Source organism: Heteronotia binoei, chromosome 4, assembly GCF_032191835.1.
Source record: "Heteronotia binoei isolate CCM8104 ecotype False Entrance Well chromosome 4, APGP_CSIRO_Hbin_v1, whole genome shotgun sequence".
NCBI classification, from domain to species: domain Eukaryota; kingdom Metazoa; phylum Chordata; class Lepidosauria; order Squamata; family Gekkonidae; genus Heteronotia; species Heteronotia binoei.
Window position 1 is genome coordinate 3,814,973 of NC_083226.1, and position 17,442 is coordinate 3,832,414.

Consider the following 17,442-nt stretch of genomic DNA (forward strand, 5'->3'; position numbering starts at 1 on the left):
TGGCTCGTCACAGAGTATGTTATATGTGTGTGCAACGAGGACCTGCAGCTAGATTGCTGATCAGGGTGAGCTCAAGGGAGCACATGACCCTAATGCCATTTTGGGCTGTATCAACAGAAGTCTAGTGTCCAGATCACGTGAAGTGATGGTATTGCTTTACTCTGTTCTGGTAAGACCTCCCTTGGAGTCTTGTGTTCAGTTTGGGGCACCACATTCTAAGAAGGATCTAGACAAGCTGGAATGGGTCCAGAGGAGGGCAACAAAGATGGTGAGGGGTCTGGAGACCAAGTCCTATGATGAAAGGCTGAAGGAGCTGGACATGTTTAGCCTGGAGAGGAGGTGGCTGAGAGGTGATAGGATCACCATCTTCAAGGACTTGAAGGGCTGTCATCTAGAGGCTGGGGTGGAATTGTTTTCTGTGGCCCCAGAAGGTAGGACCAGAACCAGTGGGTTGAAATTAAATCATAAGAGTTTCTGGCTCAACATTAGGAAGAACTTCCTGATCGTTAGAGTAGTTCCTCAGTGGAACAGGCTTCCTCGGGAGGTGGTGGGCTCTTTTCCCTTGGAGGTTTTTAAACAGAGGCTGGATGGCCATCTGACAACAACGAAGATCCTGTGAATTTAGGGGGACGTATTTGTGAGTTTCCTGCATTGTGCAGGGGTTGGACTAGATGACCCTGGAGGTCCGTCTATGATTCTAATACTGTAGCAATCACACTGACTGCTGATACCTTCCCAAACCCAGTTCAAGGTGTTGGTCAATCTTCTAGCCCTGTGTGGCTTGGGACCAGGGTATCTGAAGGACCATCATCTACCAGATGTTCCTGCCTGAGGATTAAAATCATTGAGGGGGGGAGCCATCTTGACTGTCCAGCCAATCAAAGAAGCTCAACTGGTGGGCATGCAAGACAGGGCCTTTTTGGTGGCAGCCCCGTGGTTATGGAACAGCTTCCTCAGGGAGCTGCGCCTGGCCCCCTCACTTTCCGTCTTTAGGAGGCAGGTGAAGACAGTTTTTATTTAGGATCATATTTGGTTAAGTTACTAGCAGTCTTAAATGGTGGTTTTTAAGTTTTGGCTTAAACATATTTTATGTATTCTATTTTATGTGTTTTATCCATATTGCATCCTGACTTGGATACCCCAGGCTAGTTGGATCTTATCAGATCTTGGAAGTTAAGCAAGGTCGGCCTGGGTTAGTTTTTGGATGGGAGACCCCCGAGGAAGTTCAGGGTCCCTATGCAGGGGTGGGCAGTGCCAAACCACTTCTCAATGTCTCTTGCCTTGGAAACCCCAAGGGGTTGCCTTAAGTCTGCTGTGACTTGACAGCAAAACAAAAAAGATTCTTTTATCATACAAGTGTGGGACCACAATACCTATGTGTGTGTGGGGGGAGGGGGAATCCCCCCCCCCATACACTTCTGTATTGTGACTCCTGGGTTGTGCTGCTGTGAATAGCATGTCCCATCCAGTTCCTGTGTTGGGTGGCCACTCTGAAGACAACTCCTGAAGGTAAGTAGATTCTCTTCGCTTGCACAAAGAACACAACTTAATGGGGGGGGGGGGGGGGAGAGACTGAACTCCTCCATGTATGTTTTGAACATTTCGTATTTTATCTGCAAATCTGGGGATTTCCCCAAATTTGCTGAAGAATGAGTTTAGCATCCATGTGGCCCCAATGGTGGAGAAGGAGGTGAAGAAGAAGAAGAGGAAGAAGAAGATGATATTGGATTAATATCCCACCCTATACTCAGAGTGGTCACAATCTCTTTTACTCCCCCCCACCACCACCACAACAGACACCCTGTGAAGTAGGTGGAGCTGAGAAAGCTCTCCCAGCAGCTGCCCTTTCAAGGACAACTCCTACTAGAGCTATGGGTGACCCAAGGCCATTTCAGCAGCTGCAAGTGGGGGAGTGGGGAATCAAACCTGGTTCTCCCCGATAAGAGTCTGCACACTTAACAACTACACCAAACAGATATCCACAGGCGGGGCCCAGGTACTCTACAGATTGTATGCTGCTCTGAAAGACAGCTAACAATTTTTTTCAATTAATTAATTAATTTACAGCTTTGCTAATAGGACTACCCCAATTTCCCTCTGCCCTAAGCCTTTCATGGGACTTGGGTGTTCCACTTGTACCATTGAGACCAAGTTTATCCATCACTGCAAGAGGACTTTGGTTTGGGTTTTTTCTGCGAACCATCATGGCTGTCTACAACCTCTGCCCATGAGGTCATATGGCTAATAAAGCCAGTGTGGTGTTGTGGTCAAAGTGCTGGATCCAGATTCGAATCCCCACTCATGCCATGGAAGCTTGCTGGGTGACCTTGGGGGCCAGTCACGCTCTCTTGGCCTTACCTACCTCACAGGGTTGTTGTAAGAACAAAACAGAGGAGAAAAGAATGCTGTAAAGTGCTTTGGGTCCCTGTCGAGGAGAAAGGCAGACTATGGATAAAGTAAAACAGGGGTCACTCACAAGTCTTATGGCTGAGAAGGGATTTGAAGGCAGGTCTTTCCAGTCCAAGTCCAACCTCTAACCACACTGGCTCTCAGCCTGTTGTTTTAGAAGGAGGAGGAGTCTCAGAGTGGCTTACAATCTTCTTCTTCTCTTCCATCTCCCTGTGATGTAGGTGGAACTGAGTGAGCTCTGAAAGAACCGCTCTTGAGAGAACACCTCTGAGCGAACTTGTGACTGACTCAAGGTCACACCAGCAGGCGCATATGGAGGCGTGGTGGGGAATCTAATCTTCCAGATTAGAGTCCGCCACTTTTAACTGCTGCACCAAATTGACTCTCAGAGCAGTTTACATCATTCTCTCTGTCTCCATTTTCTCAGCACAATACATTTACATGTAAGGTTTTACATACACATGGCAATGACTCTTTGTGCTGTGGTGTAGTTTTCTCAGTACACTGTGGAGCATCTAAATAGCACTTTCCCACAGTCTCTTGGCCGCCACTGTGCATGCTACGCAACAGATTTTTTTTCCTATCGCAATAAAACAAGTTGTTGTTTGTTGTTGTTCAGTCACACAGTTGAGTCCAACTCTTTGTGACCCCATGGACTAAGTCATGCCAGGCCCTCCTGTCTTCCACCATCCTCCGAAGTCTGCTCAAATTCGTGTTTATTACATCAGTAATGCTGTCCAGCCATCTCATCATTTGCCGTCCCCTTCTTCTTTTGCCTTCTGTCTTTCTCTGCATCAGGATCTTCTCCAGTAAGTGCTCCCTTCTCATTGGGTGGCCAAAGTATTTGAGCTTCAGCTTCAGCATCTGACCTTCCAAGGAACAGTCTGGGTTGATTTCCCTTAGGACTGACTGACTGGATCTTCTTGCAGTCCAAGGGACTCTCAAGATTCTTCTCCAGCACCACAGCTCAAAAGTATCTATTCTTCTGCATTCAGCCTTCCTATGGTCCAGCTCTCACAGCCATACAACAAGTATACCACATTTACTCAAAAGGAAGATGACCCTTAATGCAAGGAGACACCCAATACAAATAAATCCAGGTGGGCAGCCATGTTGGTTTGTGTTGGGAAATGCGTTTAAAATGAGTGGTGTGGAGGTTGCAATAAATGGAGATTTAAGCTTATCAAAAGAGTTTCAGCTACAAAAAACTATGTAAATTTGCTATGCTGTACTTTTTATTTCTATGCCAATTTGGATTTGGATTTATCAAAAGAAACAAAGTTTACTAGAAAAACATCAGGAAAAGGTACTTGGGATGAAAGAAATAAAACCTAGCTTACTAGCATGGCTAACTACATCTAATCTGCTACATGGCTGCTTTTATTCCCCTTTGTTAGCTGGTTCTTCTCCCCAGAGAACTTTGCGCCAGGAAGACCAATTCCGTTTGCATACAAGATCAAAGGAGTTTCATGCACAAGGTGCCAACTGAACAATTCAGTCTTTACGTCTTTCCCGGGCTTAGAAGACCCCGAACCTAATCAGGTATAGGCCACAATGCATCACTTCCTCTTTTAGGTAAACAACAACACTTAACTCTATAATGGCTGGAATGTAAATAACTTATATTCCAACAGTCTGAAAAGCTCCTCCCTTGAATAAACTTTTGTTGGTCTTAAAGGGCCTGATTGGACCCAAAATCTGACCCACTAAAAACGTTATGCACCGAAACATTTGTATTGCTGGAAGTGGCTGTAACTTGAATGTGAAGCTAGTATGACCCCCTCTTTTTATATTTATTACAAATATTAGTACAAGTGCAGAACCTGCAAAGTACTACAAAAGGCATTGCTTTGCTTTTATTTATTTTTTTACAGGAAAAAAATTACTTTCATACATACTTCCAGTCAAAATTGTCCCACTTTCATAACCATTTGTCCTATTTCAATTTCTTGCTCTGGGTCCGTTTCCAACTCTTACATCATATTCAGCATATCCTTCTTTGCCAACTCCATAGGAACATTTTTGTTCCAGAAATCTATAAACATAGACCAACACAGTGCAAATAATTCCCATACATTATTATTCTTGCATTCCTGTTTTGTCATTATTATTTTGTCATTCATAATAACGAAATATATTTTTCTCAACCAGATACCATAAGAACATAAGAGAAACCATGTTGGATCACGCTAATGGCCCATCCAGTACAACACTCTGTCACGCAGTGGCCAAAAAAACAGGTGCCAACAGGAGGTCCATCAGTGGGGCCAGGACACTAGAAGCCCTCCCACTGTGCCCCCTCCCAAGCACCAAGAATACAGAGCATTACTGTCAATACCCTGTGGCTAATAGCCACTGATGGACCTCTGCTCCTTATGTTTATCCAATCCCCTCTTGAAGCTGCCTATGCTTGTAGCCACCACCACCTCCTGTGGCAGTGAATTCCATGTGTTAATCACTCTTTGGGTGAAGAAGGACTTCCTTTTATCCAACTGCTCAGCAATTTCATTGAGTGTCCATGAGATCCTGTATTGTGAGAAAGGGAGAAAAGTACTTCTTTCTCTACCTTCTCTATCTCATGCATGTCCCTTTATTCCTGGATATCTCTATGGCAAAACATATGCTTTTCTTTCTGAATTAGAATAGGGAACCACTTTTAGATCAGAATATAAATATGGTCTGTGGCAGAGTGTCTCTCTGGTCTTTTTCCATCTCTCTCTGTAGCACAGAGGAGTATCCCTGCCGCACCCCTGTAGGAGGCCATGAAGCTGTGCAGCAGATGATGTGGTGAAACTGGCTCTCTTCACTCCCTGGCATTCCAAGTAGAGGAGGATTCTGCCCAGCACAGCCACCTGTCTGGCTTTTCATGACCAGAGAAAAGCATCTGACCAAACAAAATTATGTGCTTCATAACCTTCTGGACTAGAGTGCCATATGGGCAGTGCCAGGCTAAGACCACTTTCCGTGGAGCACACGAGCTCCCTTGAGTATTCAAGTAGGGTTCTAAGCTCAGAAGGGTGAGGTTTTACTTACAGGTCACTTTTCTAAAGTCCCGTACTCAGATCGCTTATGTGATCATGAGTCTGGAACTGTAGAAACACTTGGCCATCTTCTACTACTTTGTTATCAATGGTCGATTCCTAAATCAATTTGGATAACTCCTGTTTTTACCAAACACCAATTACCAACTGTACTTTGGGTGGTCCTCTATTTGTTGGCAGATATTAACTCTGAAACTACCTATTTTATTACATTTTTTAAAATGATAATTTTATCTGTAAGATGACAAAAATCTGGATTGATCCGATTGTAACAGAATCTGGTATATATTTGGCTGATGTGACAATTTTAGATTTATTTAACTGAATGATAGATTTTATTAGAAATTCCTGTTTCTAGATTTGAATATTTTGACTGTAACCTTTGAATTCTGTGAATATTGTGAGCCATGTTCCCTCTAAGTTGTAGTCTTGTGAGCAAAAATTCTACTTTGTGCACTACTGGCATTAAAATTGTGAGCTACTGCATAAACTGTGCTCTGGGGCTATTCTTCCAGAGCTAACACAAAAACGTGTGAGCTGGAGGCTAAAAATCTGTGAGCTAGCTTGCGCTAACTCAGCTTAGAGGGAACACTGATTGTGACTAATGTTGTATATCCATGTATGTTTTGATAATTGATATATCCTGGTTGAGCTTAAGACCTTTGACCACGGAAGCTAATAAAGGAAATGGAATAGTTTAGGATGGTACAATCTACTGAGAGGCATACAATGAGCAAGTTCCTGGAAGAAATGACCGGGATGCCAAGACCAGTGTTGCCAGCTCCAGGCTGGAGAATTCCTGGAGATTTGGAAGTGGAGCTCGGGGAAGGGAAGGACCAGCTGAGTTTAATGACACAGAGGTTTTGCATGGGACTGATAGCTTAGAACTCGAAGCAATGGGCTCAAATTGCAAGGGGAAAGGGGTATTATGAAATCTTTTTTTTTTACAGCCAGAGTAGTTCAGAGGTGAAACCAGCTCCCCTTCATTGGCAGTCTTCAAAACACAGCTGGATGATCATTTGTTGGAGATGCTCTAGGCCAAGGGTGTCGAACTCATTTGTTATGAGGGCCGGATCTGACAGAAATGAGACCTTGTTGGGTTGGGCCATGTTGGGCCAGGTGTATACCTATTTACGTAACATAGATACAAACTTTATAAAGGGCATAGACAAACACAATTAAAGATATATTTTTTTTAAAAACCCTTAAAATAAAACATGCTTAAAACATTAGCACTTGTTGGGTCTTAAAGGTACCTTCTTTGTATTTCTCCCATGGGATCCAGGGAACTTATTTATTATTTATTCTAACTGGGCAAAGGAAGCTCTGGCTCTTTCCTTCCTTCCCCAGGGAACCAGGAGGGGGAGGAGTCTCAGCCAATAGAAGGAAGAGAGGCTTGGCTCAGTAGCTCTGCTGTGCAATTGAGAGAGCCTGGCAAAGCAAGCTCTCCCTCCCCGCTTCCTCCCCAAGAGAGGAGCCTCAGCCAATGGAGAAAATAGAGGCTTTGCTCTGTAGGTCCTGCGTGATTGAGCAAGCCTAGCAAAACAAGCTGTGATGCAGAAGGAAGCAAGAGAGAGGCAGAAGGAAGCAGAGGACAGTCAGTTGCTCGGGGTGCTGATAGGAGCCTTCCAAGGGCCTGATTTGGCCCCTGGGTCATATGTTTGACACCCCTGCTCTAAGCTGAACCTGCATGGAGCATGGGGGTGGACTACATGGTCTGTATGGCCCCTTCCAACTCTAGGATTCTATGACCTGGATTTTAACATTAAAATGTAATATTTTATTTATATAATTTTAACAACAGTTATTTATGAAAACTCAGTCTTGTGATTGTATGTATAATCAGGGCTTTTTTGGTAGAAAAAGTCCCTTAGGAACTCATTCACATATTAGGCCCCATTCCCTGATGTCACCATTGTTTCACTCAGGGAATTTTTGTAGAAAAAGCCCAGCAGGAACTCATTTGCATATTAGGCCACCCTCTCTGGCGCCACTCAGCCAGAACTGTGTTCCTGTGCATTCCTGCTCAAAAGAAACCCTGTGTATAATATATTATAGGCCCCCTGAAGAAGCCTGCTGGCAAAATGCGTAGAGGAATTTCTTGAAATTGTAACTGAGTACTCTATAGTAATAATTCTCTTATCGCCATGGCCAAACCAAGGAAGGCCATTTGTTAATATTTTGAGAACAAACGATTGGTCCATTACATGTCAGTCGGTGTCTCTGGAATCCCATTGGCTGACTCCCCTGCCCCGCCTACTCAGGCCCAGGAATGTTGAACAAGCTGCCAGAAGCAGTCTTACCTCAGAGGCAGCCACATCGCTTAGCTCTTCTCTGTCAACTGTCTTCAGAAAGGGCTGCAGAGCCCCTGTGGCCTCACAAAAGGCCCTGTCAACAGCTCACACAGATGGCCTCCCAGCTCACACAGCCTCCAAAAGCCACTGCAAAAGCCAGGGAGCCTGGCACCACCTCAGAGGACATGGCTGTCCATCTTTACTGTCTTTCACTCCCTCCTCTCTGCAGCCTCACCCTCAAAATGGTTGCCTGAGAAGGAGATAGGGAAGCTTTCACAGGGTTGTTCAGACCAAAGCGGGGAGAGAAATGAGAATGAGGTCAGCTGCTTTGGTTTCCCCTCCACCACCACACACATACTGCGAAGAAAGAATGTCCTTTTCCTTAGAGGCTGCAGGGTTGCCAACTCCAGGGCAAGAAATTCTACATGGCAGAGATCAGCTCCCCTTGAGGAGGGGGGGGGAGTGAATATCTTCACTTAGGTGGGTGGAAAGACAGCAAGGCTGGGGCGGGCCACTCACCCAGAGGCCTTCCTAAGGAAATTCCTAAGGGATTACTATAGGCCTCTGAAGGAAAGGCCTTTCCTCCTGGGGAACCTCTGTTGCCAATCTCCAAGTGAGGGCTGGAGATCACTCAGAATTACAACAGCTCTTCAGATAGATGGCAGAGATTGGCTCCCCTTTAGGTGTGTGTGTGGGGGGAAGTAAATACCTTCACTTAGGTTGGGGGGAAGACAGTTAAGCTGGGGGGGGGCACTTGCTCAGAGGCCTTTAGTGCTACCTTTCCAGGCTGGTGGGAAATTCCTAAGAGATCAATACAGGCTTCTGAGGAAAAGGGCTTTCCTCCTGAAGAACCACTGTTGCCAATCTCCAGGCGAGGGCTGGAGATCTCTCAAAATTACAACTGCTATCCAAATAGATGGCAGAGAGCTGCTCCCCTTGGGGGGGGGGGTGAATGCCTTCACTTGGGTGGGTGGGAAGACAGCAAGGCACTTGTCCAGAGGCCTTTAGTGGCGCCTTTCCAAGTTGGTGGGAAATTATGGCAGATTCTGTGGTGGAATTTGAGGAGGACATACAAGTTAGGTCTTCAGAGTTAGACCTGCCAGACCCAGGTTCTTGCTATGGAAACTGACTGGGTGATTTTGGACCAGGCACAGACTTGTAGCCTAACCTGCCTCACAGGGTTGTTGTTCAAATCACATGGGGGGAGATGAGAATGATGCAAACTGCTTTGCCTCCCCCCCTTCACTGTGAAGAAAGATTGCCATTTTCCTATGTAGAAGCTGCAGGGAGAGGGAAGGCAATGGAAAGCTGAAGTCAGAGGGATAAAAGAAAAGAGATAGGGTTGCCAGCTCCAGGTTAGGGGTGGGGCCTGGAGAGGGTGGGGTTTGAGAAGGGATAGGACCTCAGACAGTACAATGCCATTTCCTTCTCACTCAGACCACTCAGATTTACAACTGCTCTCTAGATGGCAGAGATTAGCTCCCCTTGAGGTGGGTGAGGGGAGTGAATGCCTTCACTTGGGTGGGTAGGAAGATAGCAAAGGTGGCGGGCACTCACCCAGGGACTCCTTCTGGAGCCCATTGTATTTTTCTTCACAACGGGCCTTACTCCTAGTAAAATATATTTTACCTGGTTTTGCACCATCAGCCTTTGCCTTCTTTTCTCTTCTATAATGCCTCTCCTCCAAAGCAGCTATTTTCTCCAGGAAAACTGATCTCTGGTTGTAATAATGGGAGATCTCCAGGCCCCACCTGGAGCTTGGTAACCCTACCTGACAAGCTCAGTAACAAGGGATAGACAATATTGCTCATCTTGGTATAAAATTCTGCAAAGAGGAAGCAAAGAAACAGCAGATTTGAGGCTGAAGATGGGGTTCTCGACAAGCCAAGGCGGCATTCAGGTTACAAATGGTGAGTAACAGCTTTTGATTTAGGCTTCCAATTAGCATACATAAAGTGGTCGAAATTAAGATGAAAATCATGTGTAAATGTGTTTGTCAGTATTACGAACTACCGTCTTTCCCCTCGAAGATGTATTAATCATTAAAAGGAAAGGGACAACCCCTACGCACTTGCTGGTTATAAAAAGTACATGAAGTTATTGCAGAGATAGGAAGGAAGCTGCCTCTTCAAACACACTGGGTGCTTTGCACTTTCCAAACCACTTGAAAGATTTGCACAAAACAGCAGCGCAGGTCTGTTGGGGGGGGGGGGTGTGAATTTACAAATGGTTAAAGAAGTTGCAGAGCTGTCCTTTAGATCACAGGTGTCAAGCATGCAGTTCGGGAGCTGAATCAGGCCCTCAGAGGGCCTGAGCAACTGGCTGGCATCTGCTTCCTTCTCCCTCTCTCTTGCTTCCTTCTGCATCACAGCTTGCTTTGCAAGGTTTGCTCGATTGCGCAGGAGCTGCAGAGCAAAACCTCTATTTTCTCCATTGGCTGAGGCTCCTCCCTTGGGGAGGAAAAGCTTGCTTTGCCAGGCTCTCTCAATTGCACAGCAAAGCTATTGAGCCAAGCCTCTCTTTCTTCTAGTGGCTGAGGCTCCCCCCCCCCAGTCCCCTGGGGAAGGAAGGAAAGAACCAGAGCTTCCTTTGCCTTGTTCCCTGGTTCCCATGGGAGAAATACAAAGAAAGCATCTTTAAGACCAATGAGTGCTAACGTTTTAAGCATGTTTTAAGTTTACACACACACACACACACACACACACATATATATATATATATATATGTGTGTGTGTGTGTGTGTGTGTGTTCTTTACAAAATTTATATCTCTGCTACCTAATCTTAAATAGGTACACACATGGCCCAGCCCGACATGGCCCAGCCCAACAGGATCTCATTTATGTCAGATCTGGCCCTCATAACAAATGAGTTCGACACCCCTGCTTTAGGTGATTGATGTGGCCCTACATTTATTCAAGTCCATGGGCTTAGGAGGGTGTCAGTCCACGGAAGATGGTGTTGTTGGTGTGTCACCTGGTGTGCTCTAGTGGGTCAGAGAGCTGGACTAGGATCTGGAAGATCAAGGTTCAAATCCCCATTTTCCATGGAAACTCCCTGCATAACTTTGAGCAATCACATGCTGTTGGCCTAGTCCACCTCACAGGGTTGTCGTGAGGAGAAATGGAAGGGAGAGAACAAGGTCAGCTGCTTTTAGAGAGCAGTTTGGTGTAGTGGTTAAGTGTGCAGTCTCTTATGTGGGAGAACTGGGGTTGATTCCCCACTCCTCCACTTGCACCTGCTGGAATGGCCTTGGGTCAGTCATAGCTCTCGCACAGCTGTCCTTGAAAGAGCACCTGCTGTGAGAGCCCTCTCAGCCCCACCCACCACACAGGGTGTCTGTTATGGGGGGAGAAGATATAGGAGATTGTAGGCCACCCTGAGTCTCTGATTCAGAGAGAAAGGTGGGGTATAAATCTGCAATCTTCTTCTTCTTTAGGCCTCCTGGGGAGAAAGGCTGGGTAGAAATGAGATAGATACTGGGAAACAACCTTGACTTCTTTTTATGCCGTGGCTGCTAAAAGCCGTAATAGCATTGCGAACATGCAGGCACGCAGGGCAAATGTTTTAATTCCCCCATTTCTTGTAAAAGAGCCAATAGGGTGATAATAAACATCAATTCTCATGAGAAAGGCCACTTTTCCTAATATTTAGGAGCCTGTTTTGTTGCAAGCTCTTTCATTATCGGGCAAATTGTAGCAAAACCCAGGGCGAATAAAATCAGGGAAGAAGCAATGAGGCAGAAGAGAAATTAATACGTATTGTTTGGTGCACCGAGAAGCAAAAGAGGAACATTCATTCCCATTTCCTTGCAAAAAGTTCAGGGTGTTCCCACCCCCTAGTTAGGACATGGGTTCATATGGTGAAAATGCTAACATTTAACATGACACACAAATGGGATTTTCCAAAATCATCTAATACGTCCTTACTGAGATTTACTTTTTCTTTCGACTGCTTCTCAGTTTCTGGAGGTTTGATTCAGGGATCCACACACATGCTGCAGGGACAGGATTCTGGTAGCGTGCTGGGAAATCTAAGGAAGCAGCAAGAAAATATTGGGAGAAGTTATATGTGTGGTTAGATACTTAAGACTTTTTGGTGTGAACTTTTATCTCTATTTTTATAATATATACTATAAATATCATATATACTAGAAATGTATTCTAAAATAGATAGCTTAAACAAAGTCTTACAAACTTTACAACATTTTACATAGACTACGGTGATACAGTGTAAAGCGAACAATAATATTTTTAAAACATTTTATTTTAAGGATTTATTGCCATGCAGACTGGATTATAATTTTATTATTATTTGTATTTTTACTTTTCTATTTCCACTTTCCCTGTCCCTTTTAATTTTCTGGAAAACTAATAAAAAATTTCAACCAGGATTCTGGTAGCTTGAAGTCAGCTGTCCCTCTCAGGTTTGGGAGCACCGATGGAGTGTGTGACGGAACCGGCCCGATTCTGCCTTCAGGCCCGGTCCCGTCAGCTCCCTATGGAGTCGCCAACTCCTGGAGGGAGCTATTTCTCCTCCTGCCCCTTGGGCTCGCTGCCACCACCTGCTCAGTCCCGGGGTTCAGATTGAGAGGAACAGGACTCCCAATCCCCCTCTCCAGCTGTGAGGCTAGGCCTCCAGGTCCTCTGCCACCCTGTACTTGGGTTTCACAGAGACCTCAGCACTTCTTTGGGGTACCCCTGGAGGATTGGCACCTTATCCAACCGCATGCCTTCCCCCTTCCTTGGGGCCCCCTTCCTAAAAACAGCATGGTCTAAAGCGGTCTGGGGATCTATGTGGTACAGAGATTGACTGCCAGCATTTAAACAGTAGAAATATATTTATTTAAAAAGAGAAAACGATAGGAAAAGAAAAACAAAACAAAAACAGTTGCGTTTAAAAGGTTAGCACAGCACAGCACACGCACAGCAAACAGCCTGACAAACAAAATGTGTTATAAACGCGTCCTGCTGGCCCTGATCTAAACTTGTCCTGTCTTGTGAATTACTTACTTAGTCTGCCTGCCTGGGGGCCCCCCAGGCAGGAGCCTCCATTGCTCACCACATGCTCGCTCGAGCCCCAGTTCAAATCTGGCTTCTCTTCCTGCCTAACACATGCAAGGAACAACAGCACTTCCTGCCTCTCTAGGAGATTTTCCCCCTAGCGTTGTTGGTTTGGCTCTGGAAGGGAGAGGGGGAGTGAGGGGAAGGCTACAACGCCGGCTGAGGGATTTACTGACCCCTGCCAAATGAAGCACCACCACTGACTAAAATGGCGTTTCTCCACAGAGTAATTTCTTGATAGTCAAGCAACTCTCCTTAATAATAGGGATAAACATCTGGAGCAGAGGTCCATCAGTGGCTATTAGCCACAGGGTATAGATGGAACTCTCTGTCTGGGGCAGGGATGCTCTGTATTCTTGGTGCTTGGGGGGTTAACAGTGGGAGGGCTTCTAGTGTCCTGGCTCCACTGATGGACCTTCTGATGGCACCTGGGTTTTTTGGCCACTTTGTGACACATAGTGTTGGACTGGATAGGCCTTTGGCCTGATCCAACATGGCTTCTCTTATGTTCTTATGTCTGGGGTAGTGATGCTCTGTATTCTTGGTGCTTGTGGAGGGGGGGGGGGTGCAACAGTGGGAGGGCTTCTAGTGTCCTAGCCTCACTGATGGACCTCCTGATGGCACCTGGTTTTTTGGCTACTGTGTGACACAGAGTGTTGGACTGGATGGGCCATTGGCCTGATCCAACATGGCTTCTCTTATGTTCTTATCCCCTTCAGCCACATTGTGAAAGCGGGGGGGGGGGGGTTACTGCAGCTCTGGCTTCTCCCTCCCAGCAAGTGTCTTCTTGCTGTGAAGAAGGGGAAGGGATTCTGTTGGATATTCTTAGAGAAAAAAAAATATTATTTAGCAGAGTTTGAAATTAGCCGAGAACATGTGTGTGTTTAAAAGAATATGATTTCTTTACTTAAAACTACAAGGGAAGGGAAGGGTAAACTGGGAAGAAAATACCAGACATTAACATCTACGTCTTTACAGCTAGAGAACAAAACTAGGAATGGCTTCTCTTCTCCAAACTTAGACAAAGAGGTAGAACAAAGTAGGAGTCAAGTTGTACCTTTAAGACGAACAAAGTTTTATTCCGAATGTAAGCATTTGTGCGCTCTAAGCACACTTCATCCGACAAGGGATCAGGTACAGTGAGCAGAGCTACACATAGCTGGGAGGCAGTGGTTGAGAATGCAAAATGGTATGCATTTAAGATCCAATGACAGAATAGTTAAATTAACAAATGGAGCAAACCTTTGATCTGGGTAGCCTGAGCGTGAGAAACCAATAAAACAGTAACATGTCAAAATGAGAGAATATCTGCTAATCACTCTATTGTTATAAGCCTGGGCCAAAATGAGGGCATTTCTTTCTCAGAAGTTTTCCCCATCCAAATAACTTACCTTTTAAAATGCTTCATACATATAGTTTGCCATTAGAAGAAAAACACGTTTAAAGATAGTGGAAGATGGGTTAAAGAGCCAATATCCCTTATTTGAGTATGTCAATACAGCTAAAAGAAATACATTGGATAGTGATGTTCTTGCCCACCGAATTTATTTTTTAATATGTAAACATCATTCTAGTTTGTCATTAGAAAAATAGAATACAATAAAATATAGTGAAGATGGGTTAACTACATGTAATGAGACCAACACAGCTGCTCGCATGGATCTATTAGACAAAGAGGGGAAGAGAACCATAAAATGCAGAATAGCCAATGCACTGATTTCCAATCAGAATGCTCAATTCCAGGTGATTTAACTAAGACCTCCTACAGACATTTGCAGTCTTTCTCTTTAGCTAACAGGTTACAGTAAACACACGTGACTTTCTGTTGACGACAAAACAAAGTTAACTCTATAATTACCGAAGTGTTTGCTACTTGCTAATTCCAACAGATTCCCACAAGTGCCACTCTCCCCAACGCAGCTTCACACTTTTATAAAGTGCAACCAGTCTCACCAGAACTCTAAGTAGGGTCAGCCTTGGTTGATTCTTGGATGGCCCAGGGCTGGTATGCAGAGCCAAGTAATGGCAAACTACCTCTGTTCATCTGCTCTAACTCACCTGGATTGACCAGGTTGGCCTGCTCGCCTCAGATTTCAGAAGCTAAATGCCTCTGGATAGTACTTGGATGGGAGACCATCAAGGGAGTTGAGGGCTACAATTGGGGGTAATTTAGTAGAAAAAGAGGTGCCGGAGCTCATTAGCACAACTCATTTGCATATACCACACACCCCTGACATCATCGGAGGTGGACTAAATTACATCAGCTCAGCTACCTTAAAATGGTTCTTGAATTATAATCATCATAAGAAAACCTTCATCCATCATCTTTTAGAATTACTTCCTCCTATTTGGTCACAGTGGCATGATGAAGATTTCCATCTGTCTGTTTTATATGTTTTGGTCGTTTTCCATTTTTTTTGGTGGGGGAAAATATTAGAAAGTTTGTCAATCTTAGAGTTCAGCAAAATTCTCAGAGGGGGTTTTGAACAATGGAGGCAAGAAGGAAGTATTTTTTTTTTGGGAGGGGGGTAAGAAAAAAGAGCACAAGAACATTTAGAGGTTCCGGAGTTCCGCTTCTGTGAGCTCCTGCCCAAAATGAGGCCTGGCTTTAAGACCAACTACGTCAGGCGTGTCATACATGCGGCCAAGGGCTGAATCAGGCCCCCAAGCAACTGGCTCTCGTCTGCTTCCTTTTCTCTCTTTCTTGCTTCCTTCTGTATCTCAGCTTGCTTTACAAGGCTTGCTCAATTGCACAGGAGCTACAGAGCAAAACATCGATTTTCTCCATTGGTTGAGGCTCCTCCCTCTCCTGGTCCCTTGGGGAGGGAAAGAGCCAGAGCTTCCTTTGCCCAGTTCCCTGGATTCCATGGGAGAAATACAATGAAAGCACCTCTAAGACCAACAAGTGCTAATGTTTTAAGCATGTTTTATTTTAAGGTGTTGCTTTTTTAAATCTATAGTCGTGTTTGTCTGCATCCTTTAAAAAGTTTATATCTCTGCTACCTAATCGTAAATAAGTACACACATGGCCCAGCCCGACATAGCCTGGTCCGGCCCAACAAGGCCTCATTTAGGTCAAATCCATCCCTCATAACAAATGAGTTCGACGACACCCCTGAACTAGAACATAAGAACATAAGAGAAGCCATGTTGGATCAGGCCAGTGGCCCCTCCAGTCCAACACTATGTGTCACACAGTGGCCAATATGTGTGTGTGTGTGCATACACACACATACATAGTGTGGCTAATAGCCACTGATGGACCTCTGCTCCATATTTCTATCTAACCCCCTCTTGAAGCTGGCTATGCTTGTAGCTGCCGCCACCTCCTGTGGCAGTGAATTCCACATGTTAATACCCACTTGGGTGAAGAAGTTCTTCCTTCTGTCCCTTTTAACCTGACTGCTCAGCAATTTCATTGAATGCCCACGAGTTCTTGTCTTGTGAGAAAGGGAGCTGGTCTGATGAAGTCTGCTTTAGAACTGACGTTCTAAATGCAACTTCGTTGGTCTTAAAGGTGCACTTGTCTCCTGCTTTGTTCTCTTGCTTCAGCCCAACCCGGCTGTCTGCTGGGATCGACCCTGAACTAAGTTTTATTCTGGGTGGCAGCTTTCCTGTGCGGGCCTCCTTCTTCAGATACATTGACTCAGACTTCCTCAAGCATTACATATAGCTGCTGTCTCGGGGAGGGTCCTTGCCGGCGCTCGTTAAGTGGCTTCGCTTCCACTGCAATTAGCAGGGCTAATTGGCTTCAGGCGGGTCGCCAGCCTTCCTGGCATGCCCTGTTTGAGGAAGTCCGTTTGCAACGGCTCCGCACACCTAACCCCTGCGAAGGCAACGCTCAGCGCTGCTTCCACCCAGCCTGCGACTTGGCGGTGGTGTGATTCTTGAAGGTGCAATTGATAAGCAAAAAGGCCTCTCAAGCGGCAACGCGGGGGGAAGGGGGGAATCTTGCAAGCGCCAGTTGGGGGGGGGGGGCTCTGGGACTGTTTCCTGCAGCCCCTGCAAAGGGCAAGCGGGGGTGGAGACCATCCGGCCGAATTGCAGCCTGCAACCCCCCCTCCCTCCAGGGCCCAGAGAAGCAGCCCTTCTTCCGCCTTGGGAATCAGCTGACGGCGGCCAGGAAGGGCGAGCAAGCCGGGCGAGATCAGGAGGAGGGTCCCGCCGTCCCGCAACTGCTGCAGCCGCTGCAATCCCCCGGGAGGGGAGGCCATGGCCGAGGAGGGGGTCGTGCTCCACGGCACTCAAGTAAGTCGCCTCTCCCAGTTTGCAAAAGCAGCGCTTGGGGGCGCGAGGGGGGGGGGGAGGGAGAGGGACGCGGGTGCACGGGTGCGCGTGAGAGCGCTCGCTTGCGCGTCGCGCCGCCTGCAAACTTTCCCCTTCAACTTCTGCAAACTTTTCCAACTTTTGCAAACTTTTGGTTTTTTTGTTTAAAGTCCCCCCCGCCACCCCACCCGGTGAACTTTTGCCGGCGCTTGCGGAAAGGCAGGGGCAGGACAGGGGGAGCCAGGAGAAGCAACCCCCCCCCCCCACACCCTCTCCCGGACTCCACCCAAGCGGGAGGTGGAGTTGAACTCGGGGCCGGCCAGGCGGGGAAGGGAAGGGCGCCGCCCTCTGGCGTGGGGGAAGGCTAGAGT

General features: G+C 46.2%; 1 protein-coding gene across 1 annotated transcript in view; it reads left to right on the forward strand.

Annotated features, from left to right (window-relative positions):
* Nucleotides 1-16,542: 16,542 nt before the first annotated feature.
* The window catches only part of LRMDA (leucine rich melanocyte differentiation associated), a 1,409,701-nt gene continuing 1,408,801 nt past the window's right edge, over nt 16,543-17,442 (forward strand). Inside the window, exon 1 of the mRNA XM_060236713.1 lies at nt 16,543-17,053. Within this exon, the coding sequence (XP_060092696.1) occupies nt 17,018-17,053 (36 nt within the window). The 5' untranslated portion in view covers nt 16,543-17,017. The remainder of the gene's footprint in view (nt 17,054-17,442) is intronic.